This window comes from Physeter macrocephalus, chromosome 9, assembly GCF_002837175.3.
Source record: "Physeter macrocephalus isolate SW-GA chromosome 9, ASM283717v5, whole genome shotgun sequence".
In the NCBI taxonomy this organism is placed as follows: domain Eukaryota; kingdom Metazoa; phylum Chordata; class Mammalia; order Artiodactyla; family Physeteridae; genus Physeter; species Physeter macrocephalus.
The window spans coordinates 15,570,736-15,597,221 of record NC_041222.1 but is presented as its reverse complement, the minus strand read 5'-3'; the positions used below and the strand labels follow the sequence as shown (position 1 = coordinate 15,597,221).

The following is a 26,486-nucleotide window of genomic DNA, read 5'->3' as shown; positions in this document are numbered from 1 at the left end:
TTGATCTCTGCCATGTCTGGATGAGAGACAGGAGAAGTTGCATTTATACATCCTGGTTTCCAGGATACCTGTCACTCATTTCCATTTTAATTTAGCAGAGACTAAACAGAGTAGGCATTACACTACAAGTTCTTATTGAATTTAGTGCAAACATACTATCTGACAGTAAGAGTATAATTGAAAAACTGTACCTTTTACATAATGGGTTTGAGAAGAAAATTGTACCAACATCTAGAAATGTGACACATTACGAATGTTAGGTCTATTAATTTGGGATGATTTCTTACACTAACTTAGTGGTTTTATTTTTTAAAAAGTGACTAGAGAGAAACGATGCCCCTACCTCATTTTTCTCTTGTCTGAAAAGGTCAAAATTACATTTTTTGGCATTATTTACTCTTTTATATGGAGTAAAAATATACTAACTGGCAGGAAAGAATTTTTTCCCAATTTGTATTTCTTTCAAGACATTTTCCAGGCAATCAACTTGGAACTGTCCAGTTAGTGTTAGCACAGGTGATATCTGAATCCACAGTAGACTGGCAGCTCTTGTTTTCATTAGTTTACTAGGTGCCTGGAGCCAAAGACGGTGTCTTCCTCAATAGCAATTCCCAGCGCCCATACAGTACCTGGCACAGAGAGGCAGCGGAGTAAATATTTGTTGGATGAATGGTGTAGTGCATTGAAATTGAACTCTCCCTAGGTAATTTATCAAGTGTCAATTCATAAAAGCTTCACTCTGGTCACGAATTTCCCAGTTGTTCCTAACAATACATGATGGTCTCGGCAAAACTGCAGAGTAAACTATTCCACATCTTAAGGAATGATGAGAGCCTTTACGATTTGTTCAGTGGTAATGGGGTCTCTGTCCCGTGTGAGCTACGGTAGGATGTGTGCCTCCATCTTTGAGTCTGGAGTTTTCCTTTGGTGAAACTGGTATCCATTGGTGTCAATGAATGGCTGTAAGCAGACAAGGAGGCCTTGAACATTTTCTGCCAGAAAATCCATTTTACCTTGATATTGTTTTTGCTAAGTTTTATGATGTCTTATTCTAATTGTCTGTGTAGGAGACAGCAAGAAGCTGTGAGGAAGGGCTCTGTAACTTTGCAGCGAGATCTAGGACTTTAGCAATTCCAGATAAATTTCAGGATCTGAGTCCAAAGAATAAATATTTCATGAGTTCACTTTTGCACAGAGGCTCATGACTAAGAATGTATTCAATCTTTTTCCTGCCTTAAGGAAAAAAATACGACATAAATATTGTTGTTTTCCTTTACAGCATTCACTTCTAACAAATCCAACACTGTTTTCCCTTGGTTTCTTACAGATTTTCTTTTTGCTTCTCATTTCTGCATTTCAATGCTCACTCTCTGCCTTAAAAGAAGATTCCTTTTCTTTTCTTTCTTTCTTCAGGTGGGGAACAGCATTAACAGACTTGCCCCTAGCCACTGCTTTAAACACACACCCCAATAGCATCACACGGGAGCCCTCAAGGAACAGTAAGACAAAATTATCGTTGCCATGAAAGCACAGCTGCTAGTGTGTAAAATAATGTCGAAAGAGCCCGTTCTTTATCACCCTTTGCACTCTGCAAGAGTTATGGCAGAATCGGGCATGAGCTGCGAGTGTTATTTTTCCACTCGGCAGACACCATCCAACTCACCCAAATGAATGAAATTATTATTCCTTCCAGAAAGAAGTTCAAGTTGGATGAATAAAATGCACACTCTGTTCAGGGCAGGTCCTGGACATTCTAATTGCACAAGACCAAGTATGCACAGGAGCTGAATGTGGGGTACGAGGTTCTGAGGGGATGCAGATGGGGATTAATCTATTTTGGTTTCCATTCGTGCTTAAAAATCTCTTCAGATGGTCCTCTCTCTGTTCCCCAATTCTTGTAGGTTCTTCAGAAGCTTCTACTATAAACTTCCCTACTTAGCCTCTGAAGCCATACACTGGGCCTAATTTTAAGGGCTTTAAAAATTGCCTTTAATATAGTTACAGCGTCTTTATCCAGCCACGGAATGCAATTGGCTAGTGGAGCCGTTAGCGTGGCAACACCTCTTGCTTTTGAGGCCTCAGCTGTAGAAAGTGGATGTTTAAACCATTCACCATTCAGTAGGGGATGATTAGGTAGGTTTCTGCAGGTTTCTTGTAACATGAGCCTACGGGGATGTTCCTCTAATTATTCTAAGCCCTTTTAGTGGATTGCCTAGACTAAGCCGTTTGGTATTTTAAATTCTGCAGCCTTCCCCCAATAAAACCACTGGTGAGTCTTGGGATGTGGCTGTGATTTTAGATTCCATATATTAGAATTTGAATTGTAATTAAATGTAAATCCGTCCTTCCCTGATCAAATACACCAGGGAAATTCATAGTGTCTGAGTGTAAAGTTCTTAACTCCCAAAAGGGAAAGGAAACATGGATATCAGAAATCAATTCCTTCATACTGGCTATTATTATGCTGCCCCTTTTCCTTTTTCAGATCTCCAGGGCATGCAGATATCATGCTGATTGTTACCTGAACTTCTGGAAAGCTGCTTTCACAGAATGTCTGGTAAAGATCGACTCTTCCCTTTCTTCACTATAAAAAGGCTAAGATGACGGATTTTACTTCATCAGTCTGATCTTCATTAAAGAGTATGACTCAAGATTAGGGCCTCCAGATGTTTCACAGTAAACAAGGAACAAATGGCGTTCAAAATGATAAAAAGGTGTGCCACCTTGCTTATAGAGAAATACAATTGAAACAGAAATTCTGATTTTTACCCATCAGACTAACAAGGTTTTAAAAAAGTTAGCGAAGGCTAGGCGCATGCTTCCTGTGGGATCACAGAGGCCCTGTCAAATAGCTGTTGTGTGTATAGTGGGGAGAGGCATAGTCAGGTAGAATATCTTTGGAGGGAAACTTCGTTAAGCAATATCCAAATTAAATACGTACACTCCTTTTGGCCCAGCATCTCTACCTGTAAGGAATTTATTCTACAGATGGATTTGCTCAAGTGCACGACGTGTATAAGGATGGCGGCAAAGCTGCCGTTTTAGAGATTCAGGGCAGCCTAAATGTCCATCAGTATTGATTGGTTAAATAAATATGTGCTTGTTTAAACACAGAATAGCTCTAGATTGACAAGAAATGCTAACAATGTTTGTCTCTGGGGGAAAACTAGGGAATAAGGGGGTGGAAAGGAAAAGTAACTTCTGGATATTTTTGAATTTTTACCACTGTCTGTATTACTTACTAAAAAAGGTTGAATAGCACAGCAGTTCTCTTTATTACTAACTTTCTACTTAGTCTCCAAATAGTTAAAAGCTTCCTCTGCTTTGTGTAAGATGAAATCTCAAGTTGGGACAGGCTGGGAACTGGGCAGAAGATCTGTTTCAATTCTCTCAACTTCTGAGTCCCAAATGTCCCAGCAGAATGGATTCTCTGTGGTCTCACGGACTCCTTCTCCAGGGCTACTCTCCCATTTGCAGGTCGGAAAGCATTGCCCACATTCTGCCTGGACGGTTATTTCTTCGTATTCTCAGACAGAAATATCATTTCGATTTCCTTTTATCTCCTCTCAAAACATCCCCATGCTGTTTCTGCTTTTCGCTTGTTAAGAGTTTCAGAGCTGTGTCTTTACCTATTGTGTGAACTCTCTTCCATGTGATCTTTCCTTTGGAATGAAGCACCCCTTTCTGTTGCTAAACTTAGACCATACATCTCAACACATCAACCTCGGAGATACACCATTCCTTGAGCTAGACTTTGAATCTCCTGTCCTGCTTCTCACTACAGGGACTGCTAAGGCCTTCAATCTCAAAAACTGCTAAAAATTGCTACCAGCTAGCATCAAACATTGCGCAAAGCACCTTACACATACAGTGCCATTTAATTCTCACAACGGTGAGACATTGTTAAATTCCATTTTGGAATGAGGAAAATGAGGCACAGAGAAGATAAGAAACTGGCCAAAGGTCACGTGGCTAGTGAGGGGTAAAGCTGGGATTCAAACTACCTGAGATTCCCAAGTGTGTCCACATTTCACCTGAGAACTAGGTGCTGTTGCTCCAACAAAATCACCACTCCACACTGGATTCTGTAGTCTTCTCTCATTAGCCTGCAACATCCTACCATTTTGCTTCTGTAAACTTCCACCTGCTACCCCACCGTGGGCTCTAATCTTGGCACAGGTCCTTAGATTGGGGTGTGCTATGCCCTCTCCTCCTCGAGTGGCTGGAATTCACTAGCCTCTCACTTCAGCAGGAGGGCCCAACAGTGACCCAAGTCTTGGTTTGACAGATTTTGGGGGAGGGAGGTTGTGATGAAATTAAAGCCATATAAAGAACCACTAGAATTCTTACATCCTTCTGCTTCACCATGAGCCCGAGGAAGTGCAAAGCTATGCTGAGCAGACAGATGTAGCTGCTTAGTATGATGTATCCGTCCGTTTATTTTTTTTTTTTTTAATTTATTTTTGGCTGCGTTAGGTCTTCGTTGCTGCGCATAGGCTTTCTCTAGTTGCAGCAAGCCGGGGCTACTCTTTGTTGCGGTGCACGGGCTTCTCATTGCGGCAGCTTCTCTTGTTGTGGAGCACGGGCTCTCGGCAGGCAGGCTTCAGTAGTTGTGGCGCACGGGCTCAGTAGTTGTGGCTCGCGGGCTCTAGAGCGCAGGCTCAGTAGTTGTGGTGCACGGGCTTAGTTGCTCTGCGGCATGTGGGATATTCCCGGACCAGGGCTCGAACCCGTGTCCCCTGCACCAACAGGTGGATTCTTAACCACTGCGCCACCAGGGAAGTCCCCGTTCATTTACTTTTGAACATCATGCCTCTTTAAGAAAAAGAATATGTATATGTACAACTGATTCACTTTGTTATAAAGCAGAAACTAACACACCATTGTAAAGCAATTATACTCCAATAAAGATGTTAAAAAAAAGAAAAAAAGAGTTGGCCTCTAATTAGTTAAAAATTGAGCCACTAAAACAAGGGCAAACATAACAAGACAGGAAGCTGTGCTTTTCCAAAGTGTGGTCCTATGCCTGCCCACCTCAGACTCTCCTTGGAGTGACCACTAAAAGGAAGGTTCTGAGGTCTCACCCCGACCACCTAAATAGAGCCTCACAATCTCCATTTTTAACAAGCTGTCCAAGCGATTATTTGGCTTCCTAATTTGGGGGGAAATGGGCCTTTTTTCAGAATTGTTGAGGATTTCTTCTTTAGTGGAGTCTCAGCTGAATGTCAATTTCACCTCTATTTCACCTTTTAGATATCGCTGGGGCTTCTTAAAATGTGCCACCTTTCATGTGCCAAGGGACTTTCCTTTCTTTAGCTGCAGTTTGCTTTTTCTCTATCTCTGCCCTCTTATACCTTGCCTAGGCATTTGTTGCCTCCTATAGCAAAATGGCGGAAGCAAATCATTCTAGGGCTATTTAGGGTATTTACCTGGTACTTTTGGAAGATTCAGTCAGGGAATTCACTTAGAGCCATGTGTGGGAAATACTGATCCAAACGGATCAATGCGGTTGCTCAAGGAGCTCTTTGATGAGCTCAGATCTTAAAAGACTAGTTAAAAGCTGGAAGGGCTTCCCTGGTGGTGCAGTGGTTGAGAGTCCGCCTGCCGATGCAGGGGACACGGGTTCGTGCCCCGGTCCGGGAAGATCCCACGTGCTGCGGAGCGGCTGGGCTCTTAAAAGACTAGTTAAAAGCTGGAAGGGCTTCCCTGGTGGTGCAGTGGTTGAGAGTCCGCCTGCCGATGCAGGGGACACGGGTTCGTGCCCCGGTCCGGGAAGATCCCACGTGCTGCGGAGCGGCTGGGCCCGTGAGCCATGGCCGCTGAGCCTGCGCGTCCGAAGCCTGTGCTCCGCAGTGGGACAGGCCACAACAGTGAGAGGCCCGCCTACCGCAGAAAAAAAAAAAAAAGCTGGAAAATTAAGGGCAACAAAAAGGATCTATCATTTGTTGTGTTCAGAGCAGGACCCAGGAGGCTGGAGTCATTGACCTGGAAGCATGGTGGGATATTAACAGGCAAGAAAAACAAAGGACTCCTGCACTGTCCTTACTCCTTCATCTTCACTGTTAAGGAGGACCATTTTCAGTGGAAGTGGTAGACCAAGAAATGAAACAAGCAAGAGGGTTTTGAAGGCCAAGGTAATTACCTGACATGATTTCAAGACCTCCAGTCCACATGAATTACATCAATCTGACAATACTGTCAATTCACTGTTCGATATTCTCAGGGATCACAGAAAAGCAGTGGATGATCAAGACCAGTAAGTAACTGACTTTCAAAAATGCAAAAAGCTAATCCCATTAGTTTATGGAATATTGAGTTTGGTTTTGCTGGCAGGTAATATTCCAGAAGAAATGACCAGTTTGTGAGCTCTCGGGAAGGACGAAGGGGATCATCTCAAATGAGTGGCTCACTAAGAAAATAATGCTCAATCTCCGCTCCTTTGAAAAGGGGGCTGTTGGTACACGAATGCCTGCGTGGACAGGGTGACTAGACTGCTGGAGGAGGGGTGACGGGCGGGGTACTGGGAAGGGTTGCTAGCTCACTGGTGATGGTGGTGAGCAAGGTTACAGACCACTGGTGTGGAGGAGAGACGGACAGTCACTACACTGAGAGTGGTGGAAGATGGCTTTCTGGTAGTTCTGGATTTCAGTGTAGTGAACTCTTCAACGTCATCTAGTAAGAGTCTCCTGGAGATGTGGCTCGACAGGGTCCCAACTGGTGGAATAATTAGCGGTGAGAGGTCTTCAAGCACAGGAGCGGAGAACACAGACTTGGAAGTCAGAATTCTGAGTGACCATGGGCAAGCTGCTTGGCTAGACCCTAAGCCTGAACTTCCCCACGTGTGAAAAGACTATCACCCACCTCACAGAGCAGTTGGGAAGGTCCAGTGAAGTGACACAGGCAGAGTTTGAAGCGCACATCTGGCTACTAGCCCCTGTACGTCTCTGTGGATCAGTGTCAACCTACCGGCGTTTCCAGTATCACACGGCTGGACCGTCGTTTGCCCCACTCAAAATTATAGCGATGCCTCCAATGAGAACGCCGTGAGCGCAGGCAATAATATTTACATTTAGCAGATGAATCCAGAACATACGTGGTGGGCAAAGCCCTGCCCAAAAGATGATGCTCCCAGCTGGATACAGTTGTTCAGGTACCTTCAGACCAGCTCCGAAGTGATGTATTCCTGCCTGTTATCTGGTTAGATGTTTCCTTTAGAATGAATGCAGAATAATTCATCTGCTGAGCAGACATTCCTTGAGCACCTGCTACTCATCAGGCACCGGGGAGGAAAGGAGAGTGTGACACAAAGCTTACACTTAAGGAACGTACAGCCTCCAAGATGAGATGAATAAGAAAGGCAGCTTTAACACAAAATAGTGAATACATCACAGATATACACGGGGGCTGGGGTGAGTGGAGGAGCAGAGCACAGGAACTAGCCCAATTATTTGCAGAGGTGGGTGGAAGCAGTCAGAGTCCCTGGGAGAAGACAGCCAGCGTCTGAGCAGAGGCGTAAGGGATGAGCAGGAGTTGGGCAAAGAGGATGGGAGTGACAGCACGTTCAGCAGAAGGAACAGTATTTGCAAAGGCACAGATGGGAGCAACAGCAGGGTATGGTGAATGCCAGGAACTACAAGCAGTTTGGTGTTGTAGGAGTTTAAACAGGAGGGTGAGAAATGGGGGAAAAATACGCTAGCTAGAGCAACAGGACAGGAGCAGATAGCGGGGGAATTCCAGAGAAGGCTTTGGACTTCACCCTGTGGGTCATGGAGAACCCTGGCAGATATCAAGCACTGCAAGGACGCAATCAGATGGTGTTTTAGAAAGATCACTCCAGTGGTTGTGAGGAGGATGAGCTCGTCGGGAGACTGCAGTCAGAGAGATCAGTAAGAGCACCTCTCAGCCAGAAAGAAGATGCTGCTACAAGATCAGTGTTGAGAAGGAGGGAGGAAGGGCTACGTACAAATACTACGGAGGCAAGCTGAACAGACCTGAGGGCTGCCTGGACATGGGTGGCAAAAGGGAGAGGAGCTGTGGATGATGTATAAATGCTTACCATGGTGAGAAAGAAGAGAATTCAGGTGAAGTTATTTTGTTTTGTTTTTTTCAGTAAAAGAGGATGAATTTATGTTTTGGCATGTGACGTGTGAGGTGTACAAGGATATACAAGTTGAAATGTCAGTATAAAAACTCACAGAGTGGGCTTCCCTGGTGGCGCAGTGGTTGCGCGTCCGCCTGCCGATGCAGGGGAACCGGGTTCCCGCCCCGGTCTGGGAGGATCCCACATGCCGCAGAGCGGCTGGGCCCGTGAGCCATGGCCGCTGGGCCTGCGCGTCCAGAGCCTGTGCTCCGCAACGGGAGAGGCCATAACAGAGGGAGGCCCGCATACCACAAAAAATAAATAAATAAATAAATAAAAACTCACAGAGTAGTCTGCATTAGAGATAACAGCTTCAGAGTCAACAGCACTTATAAAATCTTGACAAGATGAGAAGGGCAGGTAGACTGTGATCAGGGAGAAAAGCAGTGGGCAGAGGAAGAATCCTGGGAGAACACCAATATTTAACAGGAAGACAGAAGAACAGGCCGTGACAAAGACAGAAGAGAAAGTCCAAGGGCTAGAGAAGCAGAGATCACAGAAATCAAGGGATTAGTTTCAAGAAGCTGTGAGTGAGTGGTCACCACTGTCAAATGCAGTAGAGAAAGGTCCGCCAAGTTGAAGGATAAAAACCGTACGCTTCCTTTAACAATTAATATGTATGCACACTGGTTAGACCTCTTGGTTGCAGACAATTGAATCCACTCAAGGTACTTTAGGCAGAAAGGTATTTATTAGAGGTTATTAGATAAGCGTACACAATCTCCAGGAGGCCACAGGTTTGGAGGTCTCTCTGCCGGGAACAGCAGCAGTCGCCAGGGCAAACACCCACCCTCACCACAGGACTGTTACAGAGGAAACCCCGCTGCCACCTGTGATCAGAACCTTCACCAAAGCTGCCCCAGATGAATAAACACCTCAGCCACGGAGCCTACAAAAAGGGCCACCCTTACTAAGAGCAACCTCATTCCAGGATGAGTTTGCTCCATGCCACCTAACTGTTCACCTTCAGACTTCCAAAGTCCCATCACCTACTTCATCCACAAATGATACTTCTTCTGCAGCATAAAAGGAAGATGGAGTCAAAAAAAAAAAAAAAAAAAAAAGCAAGAATAATCTTTATTCCTCAGAAACACATTTGTAAAAATGTATCAATAAAATCAAAAGATTCAGAACACAATCATCTGTATGCAGCACGTAAACTGAGGACCAAAACATCTGCTAAAAGGAAATACACCTGTAAACATGTATCTTAGGGAGCGTTTATAGGTGATCAACTCCACTGTGCAGGGTGTGCAGCTGATTCCCTCCTTCTGGATAGGTTTTTGTGGTAACCAAAAAAAAAAAAAAAAAAAAAAAAAAAATCAGATTTTGGCAATAAACTATCTCAAGGGAGGGAAACACATTTTTTTTTAAAAAAGGCTTAAAAGGGCCAAATTACAATTACATATATAAAAAATGGCACAAGAATTGACTTCACAAAAATACTAAGGAAAGTATCTCAGGCCTACCTATCAGGAGGAAAAAAAGGTCTTACTCGGGGGCTTGAAACGGGGTGGGCGGGTAGGGGAAATAAAGAGTTTGGTACGAGTTCTACCCTAAAAGGCAACATATTGATTTCTGGTTCTACAGAAAGACTGTGCAACACACTTCTATCCTCTTGCACGGGATGCTTTGGCACAACTTCACTAAAATTTTAGACGCTTCAATTTGAGCCATAAATGCATCTCATATTGCATGTTGCTTCTTAAAAGAATGAAGCCTAGGATAAAAACCAACCCTCGAACTCTATATATTGACAGTGTGCATTCATAATTATGCCTTCTGAAAGCACACAAGTTAGCAGCACCAATCGTTAAGACATTAAAAAATTATTCTTGTACTTAAGCAGCAACTTCTATAAAAATAAAGGCTGTGTGATTTCTGATTAATAAAACTGAAAGAATTCAAAATGACTAAACTGCTTTAAGATAGGAAATTCAAAATCTCCCTGTATTGATATAACCTTTAACATGTTATATACTTTATTCAGCTTTTGAAAGAGGTAAACCCTCTGTTAAAGAAGGTGTGAATGTTATGTCCTCAGCCTAAGAATATTAAATGTTGATAAATCACAGAATTGTAGAGCTAGAGAGGACCTTGTGATCATTTAGTCCAACTTGCTCTTTTCAGACGGGGAAAATGAGGCCAACAGAGGGGAGATGGTCTGTCCAAGATCACACAAGGGCAGAGGCTGGGCCCCAGTGACCTCAATTCCCACCACTGTACTACACGGTACTCTCTACGGAGCGATCTTCCCAAGTTTTTCTGGTTTTCTTTGGTCCCATTCATTAAATAACAAAGAAACATCAGGTACACAGCAATAGGATAAACACAGACTTATACTCCAATTTTAAAATCAGAATATCAAAACGATTCCTGAGCCTTTAACTACCTTCATTTTTTGAGAATGCAGTCAACAGTAAGTTAGGACTACCTATTGGGGTTATTTTCAAATATTTACACAGACACTGAAAACACCTTTCAGAACTATTCCTAGAAGACATTTCTACAAACACGTCCACGGGATGCCAAGATACTTTCCATGGGATGTAACAAAACTATGGTGGTGAATGGAAGTAAGACGCTTCAGTCTCTCAAAGTGCAGTCATGAGTTTATCTCGATACATCATACTTTGCATTCCTCCTAAGTTCTTCTGGTTCTGGTCGTGGACATAATCGAAATGGCTGTCATCTCCACTGGCCGATGCTTTCCAATGCGGCCTGGCATCCTGAAAGGATGGCCTGTTTTGTTCGCAGAGTGAGTGGTCAGTGGCGGTATGAAGACAATTCAGAGAGGTGAGTGAAACAACACAAGCACAAAGGAAACGGACAAGAAAAACCATGAACCACATAAATGGGGATGGCTTTCAGATGGAAATGAATGGATTTTCTACTTTCAAGTATTTAAAAAATTCAGATGTGGGTCCTCTATCAGCTTCCAAGTTGAGAACAGCTCTGCCCATGGCTGGGCCATCATCCCTCAAAGGGTGTCTGATGATCAAGTCAGTCTGGGGAAAGCTAGGTGGTGGTGAAAAAGGTTCCTTTTCTACGGGAATTCTCAAGAACCGTTGCCATGTGAATGTACACTGTGAAGGCCTCATGCAGCATTTTCCAAAAGTGCTGGACCAAATCATTCTCCTTTCCTGGAGAGTCTAATAAAACACAATATGCTGGGAACCACCCCCAGAGATTCTGATGCAGTCGGTCTGGGGTGGGGCTGGGACTCTGCATGAACAAGTTTGCAGGTGACACTGATGCTGCCAGGCAGCAGGGCCACCTGCAAGCGGCACTGGTCCAGCCTCCCTAGCATTCCCAGCCAGGTATGCCTCACAAGGAAACCAATATGGTAAAACAGGCAAAAATAAGTGTTAAATTTTGTAAACACAAGGTTAAATTAAAAAGCATTTCTATAAATGTGTCTCATGTCTGGAAAAGAAACAGCCTTTGCAACACAGAAACATTTAGAAGTATTACTTCACTAGTTTAACTTGCTTTTAAATGTTACATGAATATCAAGTGCTTATGATCAAACTGCACTGTTGTCCTACAGGATGCCCAGCAAACTTGGTAAGAACTATCAAGAACTAACTGCTCTCATTTGCCCTGTTCTCAATGGATTTATTCCCATCACTCCATTCGCCGCACTTTCTCGAGGAGCAAGGCTAGCAATCTCACTAAGAAATAACTTTATGCAAACGGAATTCACCAACTATGTTTCTGAAAGAGCTTCACACATAAACACCAATTAAGACTGATCTGAAATTCAAATCATGAAAGGAACGTTTGCCTTTACAAAGCTGGCATTAAAAAAAACCCAAGCTTAACCGTAAATGCAACAAGGCAGGTGCCAGTTTACTTAGGAAGGACTGTGGTAGGTTAGGGCAGAGGTGGGTAAACACGGCCCTCAGCCTAAATCCCACACTGTCTATTTTCATAAATAAGCTTTATGGGAACACAATCAGGCCCATTCACTTCTGTATCATCTGTGGCTGCTTTCAAGCTACCATGGCAGAGTTGAGTAGTTGTGACAAGAGACCACAAAGCTGAAAATATTGACTATCTGGCCCTTTACAGAAAAAGTTTACCGACCCCTAGGTTTAGAAAAAGATCCATCACCACAAAAAGCAACTCTCCACCCCATCCCTGGAAAAAAAAAAATCCTTTCAAAAAATCCCACAACAAAAGTCCCTGAGCTTTAGTCATATTTTTAGTAAATGAATTCTCAGGACAGGAAAACGTTACTTAGAAATTTTAAGTAACATTTCAAACATAAAACCAAACCCAAAATATCTGAGGTTAGAATGACTAAAACAAAACAAAACAAAACAAAAAACCCCACCCAGTTCATTTTTATTTCGTCAAGCATAACTTTAGTAAATCCAGACCCATCACCGGATTATTTTGCTTTGCAAGTTATTCATCTCTTCCACGACAAGACAACTCTTTAACAGTTGTTTCCGATGCAGAATTTCAATTCATAACTAAGTAGAAAAGGAGAGCTTGGGAAAGGACGGCTCTATGAGCTCAGGTACTTACCTGATGTTTGGAGAGTGCGGGTGCCACCGAGGCTGGCTGGGGTGAAGATTGGGGTGATACTGAGGCTAGAAATAAAACACCAAACTCGATTATTAGATGCTCTTTGCTTTCAATGGTCTTCACCGGCTGTGAATGGAGAGGCTCTTACTGAACCCTGGCTGGGGGAGCGCACGTTTCCCAGGATATCACGTTTCCCCCGTGACAAAGGCTGGGGGCTGCCCTCCAAGAAGGAAGTGGAAGGCATCTGCCTTGAAAGGGTGCCCTAGAGCGCCCAGGCAAGGCAATATTCATCTCTCCCAAGGGAATCCACGGAAGGGGCCAGAGAGACGGAGAGAATGCGGGTAATTTATTCTTTAGAAACAATTTCTGTCGTTGCTGAAAATGACAACTGTGTGTAAACAGTTACATCTGCAAACAGACAAGGACTGGACAGAGGATTCCAAGGCAGCCGGACTCTGGGCGAACTCTTTCTCTCTTGTTAAAAAAATTTTTTCTAAAATGTGATCCAAAACAAAACACTCCCCCCACCCCCCACCCCGAAAACAAACAGACAAAACCCCAAACCATCCAGAGCACCATTATCCTGATAAAACAGAAGGAAAGAAGTAGTTTGCCCATTTTAACATGAGAAAATGGATCCAGACTGATGACTCACAAAACGGCCCGGGGTGAAGATAAGGCCGGCCTGGGTGGATGGCAGGCTACCTGCCAGTCCACTTCTGGCCTGCAGAGGGCAGCGGTCCCAGACTCTGTCAGAAGCCCTGGGGCTTTTCAAGGCTAAATTTTCTACGGGGCAAATTAGGTTCTCCTGACATTTAAGTCACCACAGGCTTGCCACCATTATTCTTTTAATTATTTCTTCCCCTTCTTCTCCCTCTCTGCTGTTCTGGTTAACAAGCAGAAGTCCATTCTCTATTATGAAAAATTCTCAGCAATTCTGTTCATTCCATTTTCACGGACCTGCGATGCCCTCCTTGACTATTCTGTATTCCAGTGGCCCCTCTCCTTCAAGGATGCCTGTCAGCAAGTCCGCAGCCCCCAAAGGACATCCTTCTGGAAAAAGGAACCTGGAGAAAACATTTCAGTGGCAGAATCTGAAAGCTGACCAGGGCTTCAGAATCTCCTGGAAATAAGTCGCTTCATATTTCTCTCTCTTAGGGGATCAGAAACCCAGAGGTGATAGACGATTTGCCCAAAGCTGAACCGTTTCAGGCGTTTTGGCCATACAGCCAAGGCCCCAAAAGAGGCTCTACCAACTGGGTCTTGAACAAAAGACAGTAACCTAGAATAGAAGTGGACCTTCTATTCTATATAACTTGTCTTCAAACACAACCAAATCAGATGCATTGGAGGTGGGCACCTTATCCATGGAGACTTGGAAGGAAGGTATTCCAGAACCTTCCTTGGTCTCCTTTGGTAATTTATACACCCTCTAAATCTGTCAAGGAGTATTTTTTTTTTTTTTTTTTTGTGGTACGCGGGCCTCTCACTGTTGTGGCCTCTCCCGTTGCGGAGCACAGGCTCCAGACACGCAGGCTCAGCGTCCATGGCTCACGGGCCCAGCCGCTCCGCGGCATGTGGGATCCTCCCGGAGTCCCCTGCATCAGCAGGCGGATTCTCAACCACTGCGCCACCAGGGAAGCCCAAGGAGTATTTTTTTTTTTTTCTTTTCCTCCCACCCTCCCTATCCCACCCCTCCCAAGGAGTATTTTTTAATGTTAACCCACATGGTTCTCAACCAGGACCATTACATGTCCCTGGGGACAACTGGAAATGAGTATGTGCAGTTTTGCTAGTCACAATGACTGGAGGGTTACCTGTAACTCTTGGGCCGAGAAGAGGGAAGCTAAACCTCCTGTAACTCTAAGGATAGTCCCAAGCAATGAAGAACTGTCCCTCTCCAGATGCCAATAGTGCTCCCATCAAGGACACAGCAGTCCGTCCTTTGCATTCGGCTAAGCTTGCTGAGCTCAGAGTAACACCAATGCTGCAATACCACCTTCCTGGAAACCTTTCTCAGCGCTCAGATGCTTACCAGGCCACTTCTCAGGATGGTCTCTTCCTGGTCAATTTACTCCCATCATGGCACCTCTAAAGGCTGGCAAGGAGCAGAGGGCCAGTGGTTGCCAAAGATGTTAAGAGAAGAAAAACATCCAGGTAACAGTTGTCATGGATTTGATTTCAACGAACAATCGCCTCAACGTTCACCCTGAGCAGAGAATGCAGAGAAAGGGCGTACCTGCGAGGCTGCTGGGGCAAGGGCAGCGCTGAGCTGGGAATGCTTTGCTTTGTTTATTTTTTTTCTCCCCTTCAAGCACTAATCACCCATCAACAACATTCTAGCCACTCACACCTGAAAGTCCGACAAAAAAAAAAAAAAAATCTCTGACTAAGAAGATTCAAGAACCCAAAGGCAGCAAGGAGATCAGGAAAGCTGGCCTTTTCCCTACCAGGTGCAAAGCACTTTTTACACAAATTCCCTACAACTTGGAAGTCATGTCCAGGTTCTGCGCATTGGGAATAAGATTTCATGTACAGAAGACGATATCACATAATTCTTCAGAAACATAATCTGGAGGTCTCATAAAGATACTGTACACTGGGATCCCTGCCCCCATCTAAGAAGTTAATATCTACAGTAATGAGACTGATTAGATCCAGAAAGAGACTGATTAGAATAAGGCTCCAAAGTGAACTCCTCATGGAGTAGTTTTATTGTGACATTCAAAACCAGACTGGTGAAAGGGCAGAGAAACTCAGGAGAGGAGTGTCCCTTGGACATTCACACCCACCCAGGACAAGAAAGCTGGCCGCCATGTTACGGGGTCATCAGACATGGATGCTGCCTCTCAGCACATGATAACCTGGGAAGCCAGGGACACATCATTAGCTCACGGCCCCCACCTGGCCGCTCATCAGAACCACCTTAGAGAGGCACCGCAGCTTGCCAATACCCAGATCCCACCCACCCTAGAGTTTCTGATTCAACCAGTCCAGGCTGAGGCCCAAGCACCAATTAATTTTTTAAAGCTTGCCAGATGGTTTTAACATGCAGCAGGGCTGAGAACCACTGGTGCTCGTGATTTCTAATCAAGGGGCTCAGAGAAGGCTCTGTGGAGGTGACAGCTTCCCAGCAGACAAGTGTAGGCCAAAGAACAGTGGGAAAAAACTATGGGGCAACAATGATGTGATTCTCCCTAAAGATGCTACCAGAAAACTACCAGAGCTAATCAATGAATTTGGTAAAGTAGCAGGATACAAAATTAATGCACAGAAATCTCTTGCATTCCTATATACCTAATGATGAAAAATGTGAAACAGAAATTAAGGAAACACTCCCATTTACCATTGCAACAAAAAGAATAAAATACCTAGGAACAAACCTACTTAAGGAGACAAAAGACCTGTATGCAGAAAACTATAAGACACTGATGAAAGAAATTAAAGACGATACAAATAGATGGAGAGATATACCATGTTCTTGGACTGGAAGAATCAACATTCTGAAAATGACTATACTACCCAAAGCAATCTACAGATTCAATGCAATCCCTATCAAACTACCAATGGCATTTTTCACAGAACCAGAACAAAAATTTTCACAATTTGTATGGAAACACAAAAGACCCTGAATAGCCAAAGCAATCTTGAGAAAGAAAATTAATGATGATACAAATAGATGGAGAGGTATACCATGTTCTTGGATTGGAAGAATCAACATTGTGAAAATGACTCTAGTACCCAAAGCAATCTATAGATTCAATGCAATCCCTATCAAACTACCACTGGCATTTTTCACAGAACCAGAACAAAAATTTTCACAATTTGTATGGAAACACAAAAGACCCTGAATAGCCAAAGCAATCTTGAGAAAGAAAAACAGAGCTGGAGGAATCAGGCTCCCTGACTTCAGACTACACTACAAAGCTACAGTAATCAAGACAGTATGGTATTGGCACAAAAACAGAAATATAGATCAATGGAACAGGATAGAAAGCCCAGAGATAAACCCATGCACATATGGTCACCTTATTTTTAAAAGATAAAGGAGGGCTTCCCTGGTGGCACAGTGGTTGAGAGTCCGCCTGCCGATGCAGGGGACACGGGTTTGTGCCCTGGTCTGGGAGGATCCCACATGCCGTGGAGAGGCTGGGCCCGTGTGCCATGGCCACTGAGCCTGCGCGTCCGGAGCCTGTGCTCCACAATGGGAGAGGCCACAGAAGTGAGAGGCCTGCGTACCGCAAAAAAAAAAAAAAAAGATAAAGGAGGCAAGAGTATACAATGGAGAAGAGACAGCCTCTTCAATAAGTGGTGCTGGGAAAACTGGACAGCTACATGGAAAAGAATGAAAACTCCCTAACACCCTACACAAAAATAAACTCAAAATGGATTAAAGACCTAAATGTAAGGCCAGACACTATAAACCTCTTAGAGGAAAACATAGGCAGAACACTCTATGATATAAATCACAGCAAGATCCTTTTTGACCCACCTCCTAGAGAAATGGAAATAAAAACAAAAATAAACAAATGGGACCTAATGAAACTTAAAAGCTTTTGCACAGCAAAGGATACCATAAACAAGACCAAAAGACAACCCTCAGAATGGGAGAAAATATTTGCAAACGAAGCAACTGACAAAGGACTAATATCCAAAATTTATAAGCAACTCTTGCAGCTCAATAACAAAAAAACAAACAACCCAATCCAAAAATGGGCAGAAGAACTAAATAGACATTTCTCCAAAGAAGATATACAGATCGCCAACAAACACATGAAAGAATGCTCAACATCATTAATCATTAGAGAAATGCAAATCAAAACGACAATGAGATATCATCTCACACCGGTCAGATTGGCCATCATCAAAAACTCTAGAAACAATAAATGCTGGAGAGGGTGTGGAGAAAAGGGAACCCTCTTGCACTGCTGGTGGGAATAATGTAAATTGATACAATATACAATGGAATATTACTCAGCCATAAAAAGAAATGAAATTGAGTTATTTGTAGTGAGATGGATGGACCTAGAGTCTGTCATACAGAGTGAAGTAAGTCAGAAAAAAAAAAAAAAATACTTTATGCTAACACAAATTTATGGAATCTAAAAAAAAAAAAAATGGTCATGAAGAACATAGGGGCAAGACGGGAATAAAGACGCAGACTTACCAGAGGATGGACTTGAGGATATGGGGAGTGGGAAGGGTAAGCTGGGACAAAGTGAGGGAGTGGCATGGACATATATACACTACCAAATGCAAAACAGATAGCTAGTGGGAAGCAGCCGCATGGCACAGGGAGATCAGCTCGGTGCTTTGTGACCACCTAGAGGGGTGGGATAGGGAGGGTGGGAGGGACACACAAGAGGGAGGGGATATGGGGATATATGTATACCTATAGCTGATTCACTTTGTTATACAGCAGAAACTAACACAACAGTGTAAAGCAATTATACTCCAATAAAGATGTTTTTAAAAAAATGATGTGATTCTCTAAGAACTGAACACATGATGTATGCTTAGGAGCAGGGACAATAAATGTAGAAAAGTTAAGCTGGACCCACGTTACAGAAGGCTGCGAACAGCCAGTGAGAGCTACCCACAGCAGTGGCTGGTGGGCAGGCAGGGGGTTCGGGCCTTGATGGTCATCCTGTGAAAGAGCAGAACATCAGCCATGGAAACCCATCTCCACTCCTTCTGCAGGCAACAGGCCTAGCACAGTGCTTTACAAAGCAGGTTCTAGAAACCACTATTCCACTGATGGAAATGAACACACCACCAACAGAAGTGGTGGGGGAAGCCAGCTTTTCTTATGGTGGGAAGGTTGCCCAACAGTCAAATGATTTGCAGAAACACTGGATTTAAAAAAATAAAACGTGTCTTCCTTGAAGGATTTTCCGGCACTTTTGACATCCCAATGGGCACCATAAGATCCAAGAAGGGAATGAAGGACGCAGCATTTCCCAAACATGTGACCAAGACATCCTTTCCTGGGGGCACATCTCCAGGGACTCATGTTTCCTGGGCCTAGAACACACTTGGACAAAAAATGGCCTCACCTGAGTGCCCCCGAGAGGCTGTGTTTGACCACCCAGAAACTTAGAACATATATCCCTGCTGCTTGCCAGTGTACAAGGTTAAGAAAAACAGGCAGCTCAGATGACCAAGAGGAAGCAGGGGTCAGGGGAGAAGGCTCTCCTCTTACTGTTTTCTCAAAAAAACATGTACTGCTGTTATTTCTTCAAAATCTGATTATAAGCGCAATGACTGCTCAGTGTGGAAAATTTAGACACTTTAAGAAGTATGACATGAAAACCTTTAAAAGCAATAGCTCACCTGGTAATTATGGACTTCAGGATTTGTTTTAGAGCTAAAAAAAGAAAAGAAAAATTGTAATGTAACAGGTTGTAAAGCGGTATTATTACTGATTTATTTAACAGTTGTAAACTAATCCTAGGTGCTAGTTACTCTGTTAGCAACTTTTACAAATACTATTTCTTTTTGGCTACTAGCAGCTTAAATGAACATATAATTGGGGAAACCAAACAGCAGCTCTCATTCGTCACTTTAGAGCTCACAAATAGAAACATGTAGGTAATATTCCAGACCCGTGCTTGTAATGTTATATTTTGGTGGCAAAAAGGAGGTCCTTTCAGTTGGGCAAACTAAACAATTTTAGCTCCCATTCGAGGCCTGCCCTGGCATTGCTGGGTGGCCCACGGTACTGGGCAGCTCCAGTGATGCACAGGGCTTTCTCCAGCTCAAGGGAGGGCCACCAGCCACTTCTGAGCATACACCACTGTGGGTCCCATTGCTCTCAACAATGCTGCCATGATATGGCCACCACTCTGGAATGTTCATTCCACATAAGGTTCTATACTGGGAACTTCACATCTGTTATTATTTAATCTACACAACAAGGCTATGAGGTCAATAAATGCTACCACCTCATTTTATAGATAAAGAAACGGTTGCCTAACAGAGAAGTTAGGACACTTGCTAGCTAGTCCATGGCTGCACCGTGACCGGAATTGACATTTGCAAAACCCCTAGGCCAGTATCCGTTCCGCCAAGCCACGCTGGCCCTCTGAGAACCTGTGGAAAGGTTCCAGGCTCCTCATGCATGATCCTATTTTGATGGAATCTGAAGTACAACTACTCTGGTCAAAAGTATGGGTGGAGACGGTTGGTGCAAAACACAATGTATTTAATATGCAAGCTCAGCATCTGCCAGAAAAACCACAGACCAACCCAGCACAATCATCGGGCTAGGCTGCTAGGGTGGCGTGTTCAAAATCAAGGTTTACTGCTCCTCCAGCAATGAGAGGAAAACATTTCATTGTTATGAGTCTTGCTTAGGGTCTAAATAACCCTGTGTTCCAGTTTTCATAGAGGGCCAGTGCACAGAGCTAGGCTCTGGGCCAGATTCACTGCCGGCTGCATTTACCAGGAGAGCTAAGTGTTCTGCAAGGTGCTATTTTCCTGGCATCACCTCTGCGCCCAGAGCACAGTTTTATCCCCGGCTCCCATAGAAATCCTCCCCACCCCCAGGATCCCACAGGCTATGAAGAGCAACTGAACAGCTGCAAACAGTGGTTATTAGCTCATTTGTTCCTAAAGGGTATATTTACTGGGTTGTTTTTTTGTGTGTGGTGATTTGTTTTTTTAGTTTATTTTGTTTCTCAATATATATAATCTCTGCTAGACGCTAAGAGGAAAATGTAATTTTATTAGGGAAAAACAAACAAGCAAAACAATCACTTTCTTAGAGAGCAAAGGAAAGAAATGTAACTCACAAGCCCCTGAGAATTAAAAACAAGACATGCTGACAGGCATACTTTCAGCATACTACCTGCCATAGGGATCCTGGAAACAGGGCAAGCTTGCAGGCCTAAAACTAACCCATGCAGGATCCCTGCTACCTCCTCCCATCCTCAGGGGTCCAGGCCTGAGGCACAGCAGTTCAACAGGACCCTGCAGCCCTTCGTGAGATGCTGAGAACTGAATCCAGACAGAAGAGCCAGACATTTGACGCCCAGCCGAATGGCACCGCAGGCAGCGTCTGCAATCAGAGTGCCAGGCTGAGTTTCCAGCTGTGTGATACAACGGCCAGCTACGTTCTCCAGAACCTTGGGGTCCTTGGAGGCGTCTTGGGGCTGCCTGTGAGATGCGGGGGTGGGTGGAGATGAGCAGCAGGTGCCAGCCCTGCCCTCCCCTCCCTGCTCGGTGTCATCCAGAGCAGTCCCGCTTTGGTCTGTTCTCTGTACTGGGCGTCCATGGCAGGTTTCTCCTAGTGGGCCAAAATCAAAAGCTAAAAAATTTCGAAAAACACTCGATCTAGCCCAACCTCTTTGTTTTCAGATGAGAAAAAGGCCGCCCCAGAGCTGAGTTAGAGGAATGCCAGGGCTGGGCAGGCGGCCTCCTGATCCCTCATCACTAACCCACTCCTCCACACGCCGCACTCTACCCACTGCCCAGGGCGTGTGGCACACCAAGAAATGCTGACCTCAAAGACCACCCTCCCTAGTAGCCCGAGACCTGTGCCTGGGATGACCAGACACTAACCAGATGGGGCCACCAGTGGCTGGAGGTTGGACACAAGGGCCGAAACAATTATATAGTCTGTGATTCTCTAGCATGACAGCTGTCCACTGAGGTCGAAACTCACATAAGAAAACAACTGTTTCAGGGAGAGAAAGAGAAGTACACACCAGGTGGGACAGTGTCCTCTTGGGCAGCACACGAGACTCACCTGGGAGCTTGAAAACCACAGATGCCCAGGTCCTCACCTGGAAACTGATTCGATTAGCCTGGGGTGTGGCCTGGCTGAGGGTTTCAAAGCTCAGCAGGTGATTCCAACGTACAGGAAAGATCAAGGCCACCTGTGCTGGAGAAGGGGGTGGCAAACCACACCCCATGGGCCCAACCTGGCCCATCTGCTTTTGTGAGTAAAGTTTAATCACAACACGCTGGAGTCATTCATTTACATACTGTCTATGCTGCTTTCATGCTCCGGGGGCAGAGTGGAATGGTCCTGAGAGAGACAGCAGAGCCTGCAATGTCTAAAATATTTACGACCAGGCACTTTACAGAACAAGTTTGTTGACACCGGCGCTAGAGTTTCAGTCTTGCGACAAGTTCTCTTCCTACAGGAATTTCACTGGGTGTTGATAAAGGTCTTCTACGTTGTATGACATGAAACCCGCACGTCACTGAGCGGATCCAGTTTTTGTTCTCGGGGAGCTTTTGCTCAAGAGCACGGCCCTTCTTTCCCATCACTGCCTGCAGTGCCGTTAGCACACTGTGCCATACACATTCCTATCACCTTTATCACCCACTGTTACAACACACAAAGCACAAAGCCACTCAAACAAAGCATCTGTGTTTTCCAAAAAAACAAACTGTCTTGGAACATTCTACTGTGTACTTATTGAAAGCCAGGTGGACAGTATAGCCAGGCAGCAGAAGAAGGGGGTGGAGAGGAAACCATCAGGTGCTTCACTCTGTGATTTTAACTGTGTTAAGGAAAAAGTCAACACTGCAAACAAATACAGTAATTTGAGAGCAGAGCCATACCCGGACTCTGGGGGCACTTACCAGAACTGAGCTGCTATCATCGGGTTGCTTGCTTTAAAGGAAAAACAGAAAAGTATGACATCTTAGAGAGCTTTACCACTTTTTACCATTTTTACCACTTGTTACCAATGATCAGGGAAGAGATTCCTGTGATCTCAAAGCAGTCCCAACCCCAGGAGGCAGAATCTTCATTTGGCTACTTCTCCTTTCTGGAGGAAAAGTAAATCACCTCCCGCTGTGCCCCACCCTCCAATTCATTCAGAACATGCTCACTGAGCTAGTTCCCAGGGCCAGGAGTCCTAGGAGGCAGAGACAGACAGTCCCTGCTCTCAAGGAGCTCACAGTCTTGACACAGACAGAGACAGAGGCGTGAAAGATCAAAGGCTGAAATACAAGCAGTAGCCCGTGCAGGGGAGCTCGGGGCAGACACCTCCGACTGGGTTCGGGGTGTGAGTCTGCAGAAGGGGCCGTGGACAGAGGTAGAGCTTGTGTACCTAGACACCATTTCGTTTTTTGAAAAATGGAGCACGGAAAATCATTAACAGTTTCACAAAGATGCTGGAACTCTGGCTGGAGAAAATGTCAGTAAGATAAAGGAGGGAAAGAGGATGAAGACCAGGAAGGGAAGTGGAGGAGAAGCACGGAACCTGGAGTCTGGAAGAGCTCTAAGGCCACCTCGTGGCATCCAGCACCCTCCCCTCTGCAGCAGCCGTACCGCGGCGCCTTTCCCTTTGTGCCTGTACGCCTCCAAGGACTGGGCGCTCACTCTGTAAAGTGGGAGCACTATCTTTGGACGGCCCCACCAGAAAGTTCTTCCTTCGACCGAGGTGCTTCTGGGCAACTTTGACCCAGCTGGCTACATGCACAAGCATAACAATGCTCACCAGGGAGGTGAACACAGCCCTTGGGACAGAGAGCTTTCTCATGCCCCCACCCCCCGGCCCCGCCCCGTCACTCATCACTCCCAGATCCTGCAATCAATCACCCTTCACGGACCTGTCACCCTCCCTGGACACAGCCCCACCCTCTCAACCTCTGGTCTTTCTTGAAAGTGAGGCCACAACATTCCTTGGGCTCTGGGCAATTTTTTCCCCACGAAAGCAGCCAAGAATGGCTTTGGAGAGTTTCTGGCTGCCACGCTGTTGTACCGTTGGTTCAAAAAGGAAGGAAACAGTGGGGAACGCAAGGTTAAAGATTCTACATGGGAAAGCAGAGGTGCCAGGTCCCACAAAGGCCCACTAAGTCCTGAGTTATACAAGAAAAACATATGAAACGGCCAGTACAATGATATGTGGGAGGGAACAAGAGTGGGGTGGGGAGATGCAGAGGTCCTGCTATAAAAGAACAAGATAGTCCCGAATGGAGGAGAAATCAAGTGTGGACAAAGGAGAGCTAGGAAATGGCATCTGAGGCCGGCTTTAAACAGAAATGAGCCCGGCTTGCTCATCTGCTGACTGAACCTGTAACTGGGTACCAGGCCTCATGCAGGTGTGAGGCCACAGTAATAAATGACAGACAAAGCTCGGGGAGTTCGGGAAGGGGGGTTGGGGAGGGGCAAGCATCCTGGGGCCTGGCTAAATTCAAGGGCACAGTGTGCTTGGATTGACTGTGGGCCCCAAGTCCAGTATTTAATTAGTTCTGGTTCTGCTTTTAAGTGGTCAGACTTCTGGTTAGCACGAGACTGATGTCCCCAGTTGAAACTGGAAGATGGAGGAGAGAAGGGACTGTTCTTCCCTCTGAGACATGTCATCACCTTCCACGGGCAAGAAACATGTTTACCTATGATATCCCTAAGGTCCCCGGTCCAACAGAAGCAAAGAGGTACAAGAAAAGAAATATGGAAAAGGGGGAGAAGGAAATGAACACATCCAATGGGAAAGACTAAAGACAGCTGGATGGTGAGAGGAGCCTGATTCCCACCAAGAGAATCCCACTGGGGTTTTGTCAAAAGCTTCAGAATGACAGAGAACAGCAGACAGTTCCTTCACAAACTGCTTCGCCAAACTCCTTGGGGCTTATTAACCAACTTAACCATTATGTAAAATTCCAAGACAGAATGAAAAGCACACCACCTTTGAATGTCGAATGTCTCCGGGATGGATAGCGTTTACTAGGCTTCCTCTCGAAGGTGCTGGTTCTTCGTAACCTGGCGCCATGTGTAGCCTGGTATTCCGTCCGGCCACTGGAAAGCAAACATTTCACTGCATGCTACCAATATCAGAATGTCAGTACATTATACGTATTTGGAAGTGAACTTTTATTTCCAAGAGCTCCAATGTAAATTTCAACTTATCTCAAACTCGTTTGGTAAAGACACACGCTAAATTTAGCCTTCCGTTTGAAAATAAAATCACTGTTGCCAAATCCAGGCTGTATTATATTTCCGCCAAAGGACAAAACCTGCAATTTAGGTACCAGCCACTTGACTGCACAAACCAAGCAGGTCTGAGTACGTGGAATATTTGACTAAGAGAGCACTGATTCACACGTAAAATACCTTTCATAAAACACATTAGGTAGACATTTAACTCTTTTAAAAGGCTGTTATCAATGAGCACTTAACTAAACCTTGGCTTTCCTTGCTATGCCAAGAAAAACACTGCTGCTTTCACCAAGGCTCTACATCAACCCAACGTCCAGCTACAGCTTCCAGGAGGCAACGCTGTCTTTGCCTGATCTATCACTGCCTCATTCCAGCCACCCTCGGCTTATGATTTATCACATGGAAGGAGCCACTTGCCACCTGCTTTAACTGCCTGCAAGGGGCAAACTCATCTCCAAACTCCCTTCCTTCTCACGCTGGGCTGGACCAAGTCCCACGGGAGTGTCCTGCCAGGATGGAAACCCCGCCTGGGCAACCTCAACAGTCCGGCCCTGCTCACTTGGAGCACAGCAGACTTCAACACACCGTGCAACGTCTCTGCCAGGCTTCGCAGTTATGACATCTTCCTTCCATCCTTCCTTCGCAGGACCCATGAGTCGATTCTTTCTCAGAAAGGACTTGGTTCCCCCCACTCCCCTCCACAGCATTTAAAAATACATTCAAACCAAGCGATTCTTTAAACACAAGTGCACAGACATTTCCGTGCACAGCAGAAAAATTTGAAATGAACACATCGTTTGGCATCTTAGAGTTCAAGGACATGCCATGTGTGGGAAGAGGTTATGAAACCATGTGAAGTTTTAGATCTTGTAACAGCAATTCTCAGATCTGTAAACATGCCTCAGGAATCGACCCTGGGAGTGCATTTAAAATGCACATTCCCAGGCCTTATTCATACAGCCACACGTGAGCCCCCACAGATTCTGATTACAAAGGCCTTAGATGAGGTCCTAAATCCTCATTTTAAAAAAACACCCAGGGAGTTCTCGTGCACTTTGAGAGACATGGTCTTAGAAACGTAAGTAAAATATATCGGAATAAACCTCTCTTTCTTCAGGGTCTTTTCAGATTCAAATATTCCTGAGCCCAGCCTGGGTCACTCACACACACGGTGACATCCGCTCTCATTCTTAATTGTCACCAAATTTCTTGATGTTGGCATGTAACAGGCGATAGAGTAGTGGTTAAAATATAAGACATAAGACCCAGACTGCCTGGGGTTCAATCTCAGCTCTACCACTGACTGGCTGTGACTTCGGGCAGATTATATACCCCCCCGGACCTAGTTTCCTTATCTGTACAATGGGTATAATCTGAGGACCCATCTCATTAAGGCCATGGGGAGGATTACGAGTTGGTACATGAAAAGCTCTAGTGCAGTGTGGTCGACAGAGCTTTCCAAAACGACACTCGTGTTCTACATCAGCACGGCCCATGTGGCAGCCAACCATCTCACTCGTACTGAGCACCTGAAGCGTGTAGTGAGACCAAGGAGCCACATTTTTAAATGTATTGAACATGAATTAATTTAGATAGCCACATGTAGCTCGCATCTACTGTATTAGACAGCACAGTTCCAGCGAAATGTCAGCTGTTAGTAATTTTGTGATTATTAGCTTCATCTTATCGATGAGGATGCGGAGGCTACAAGAGCTCTGGCGACTCCACGATAGGTCAGATACTAAGAAAGAAGCAGGGGCAGGACGTCCAACCCACGCCTCCAGATGCAGGGCCACTGCTCCTTTCACCAAAACATCACTGCTGGGCTTCCCTGGTGGCGCAGTGGTTGCGCGTCCGCCTGCCGATGCAGGGGAACCGGGTTCGCGCCCCGGTCCGGGAAGATCCCACATGCCG

The 26,486-nt window shown here is 45.1% G+C and overlaps 1 protein-coding gene across 6 annotated transcripts in view; it reads right to left on the bottom strand.

Annotated features, from left to right (window-relative positions):
- Window positions 1-26,486, bottom strand: part of EPB41L4B (erythrocyte membrane protein band 4.1 like 4B) — a 146,898-nt gene that overhangs the window by 53,331 nt on the left and 67,081 nt on the right. For 5 of the 6 annotated variants that reach the window (XM_028493695.2, XM_028493693.2, XM_028493694.2 and 2 more), the window contains exons 12-15: window positions 24,322-24,431; window positions 22,271-22,301; window positions 19,010-19,043; window positions 12,677-12,741 (exon numbers count right to left, since the gene is read on the bottom strand). In XM_028493695.2, coding sequence (XP_028349496.1) covers window positions 12,677-12,741; window positions 19,010-19,043; window positions 22,271-22,301; window positions 24,322-24,431 — 240 coding nt within the window. Of the gene's footprint in view, window positions 1-8,791; window positions 10,883-12,676; window positions 12,742-19,009; window positions 19,044-22,270; window positions 22,302-24,321; window positions 24,432-26,486 lie in introns of those variants that run through there. The other variant, XM_028493696.2, reaches the window with a different exon arrangement.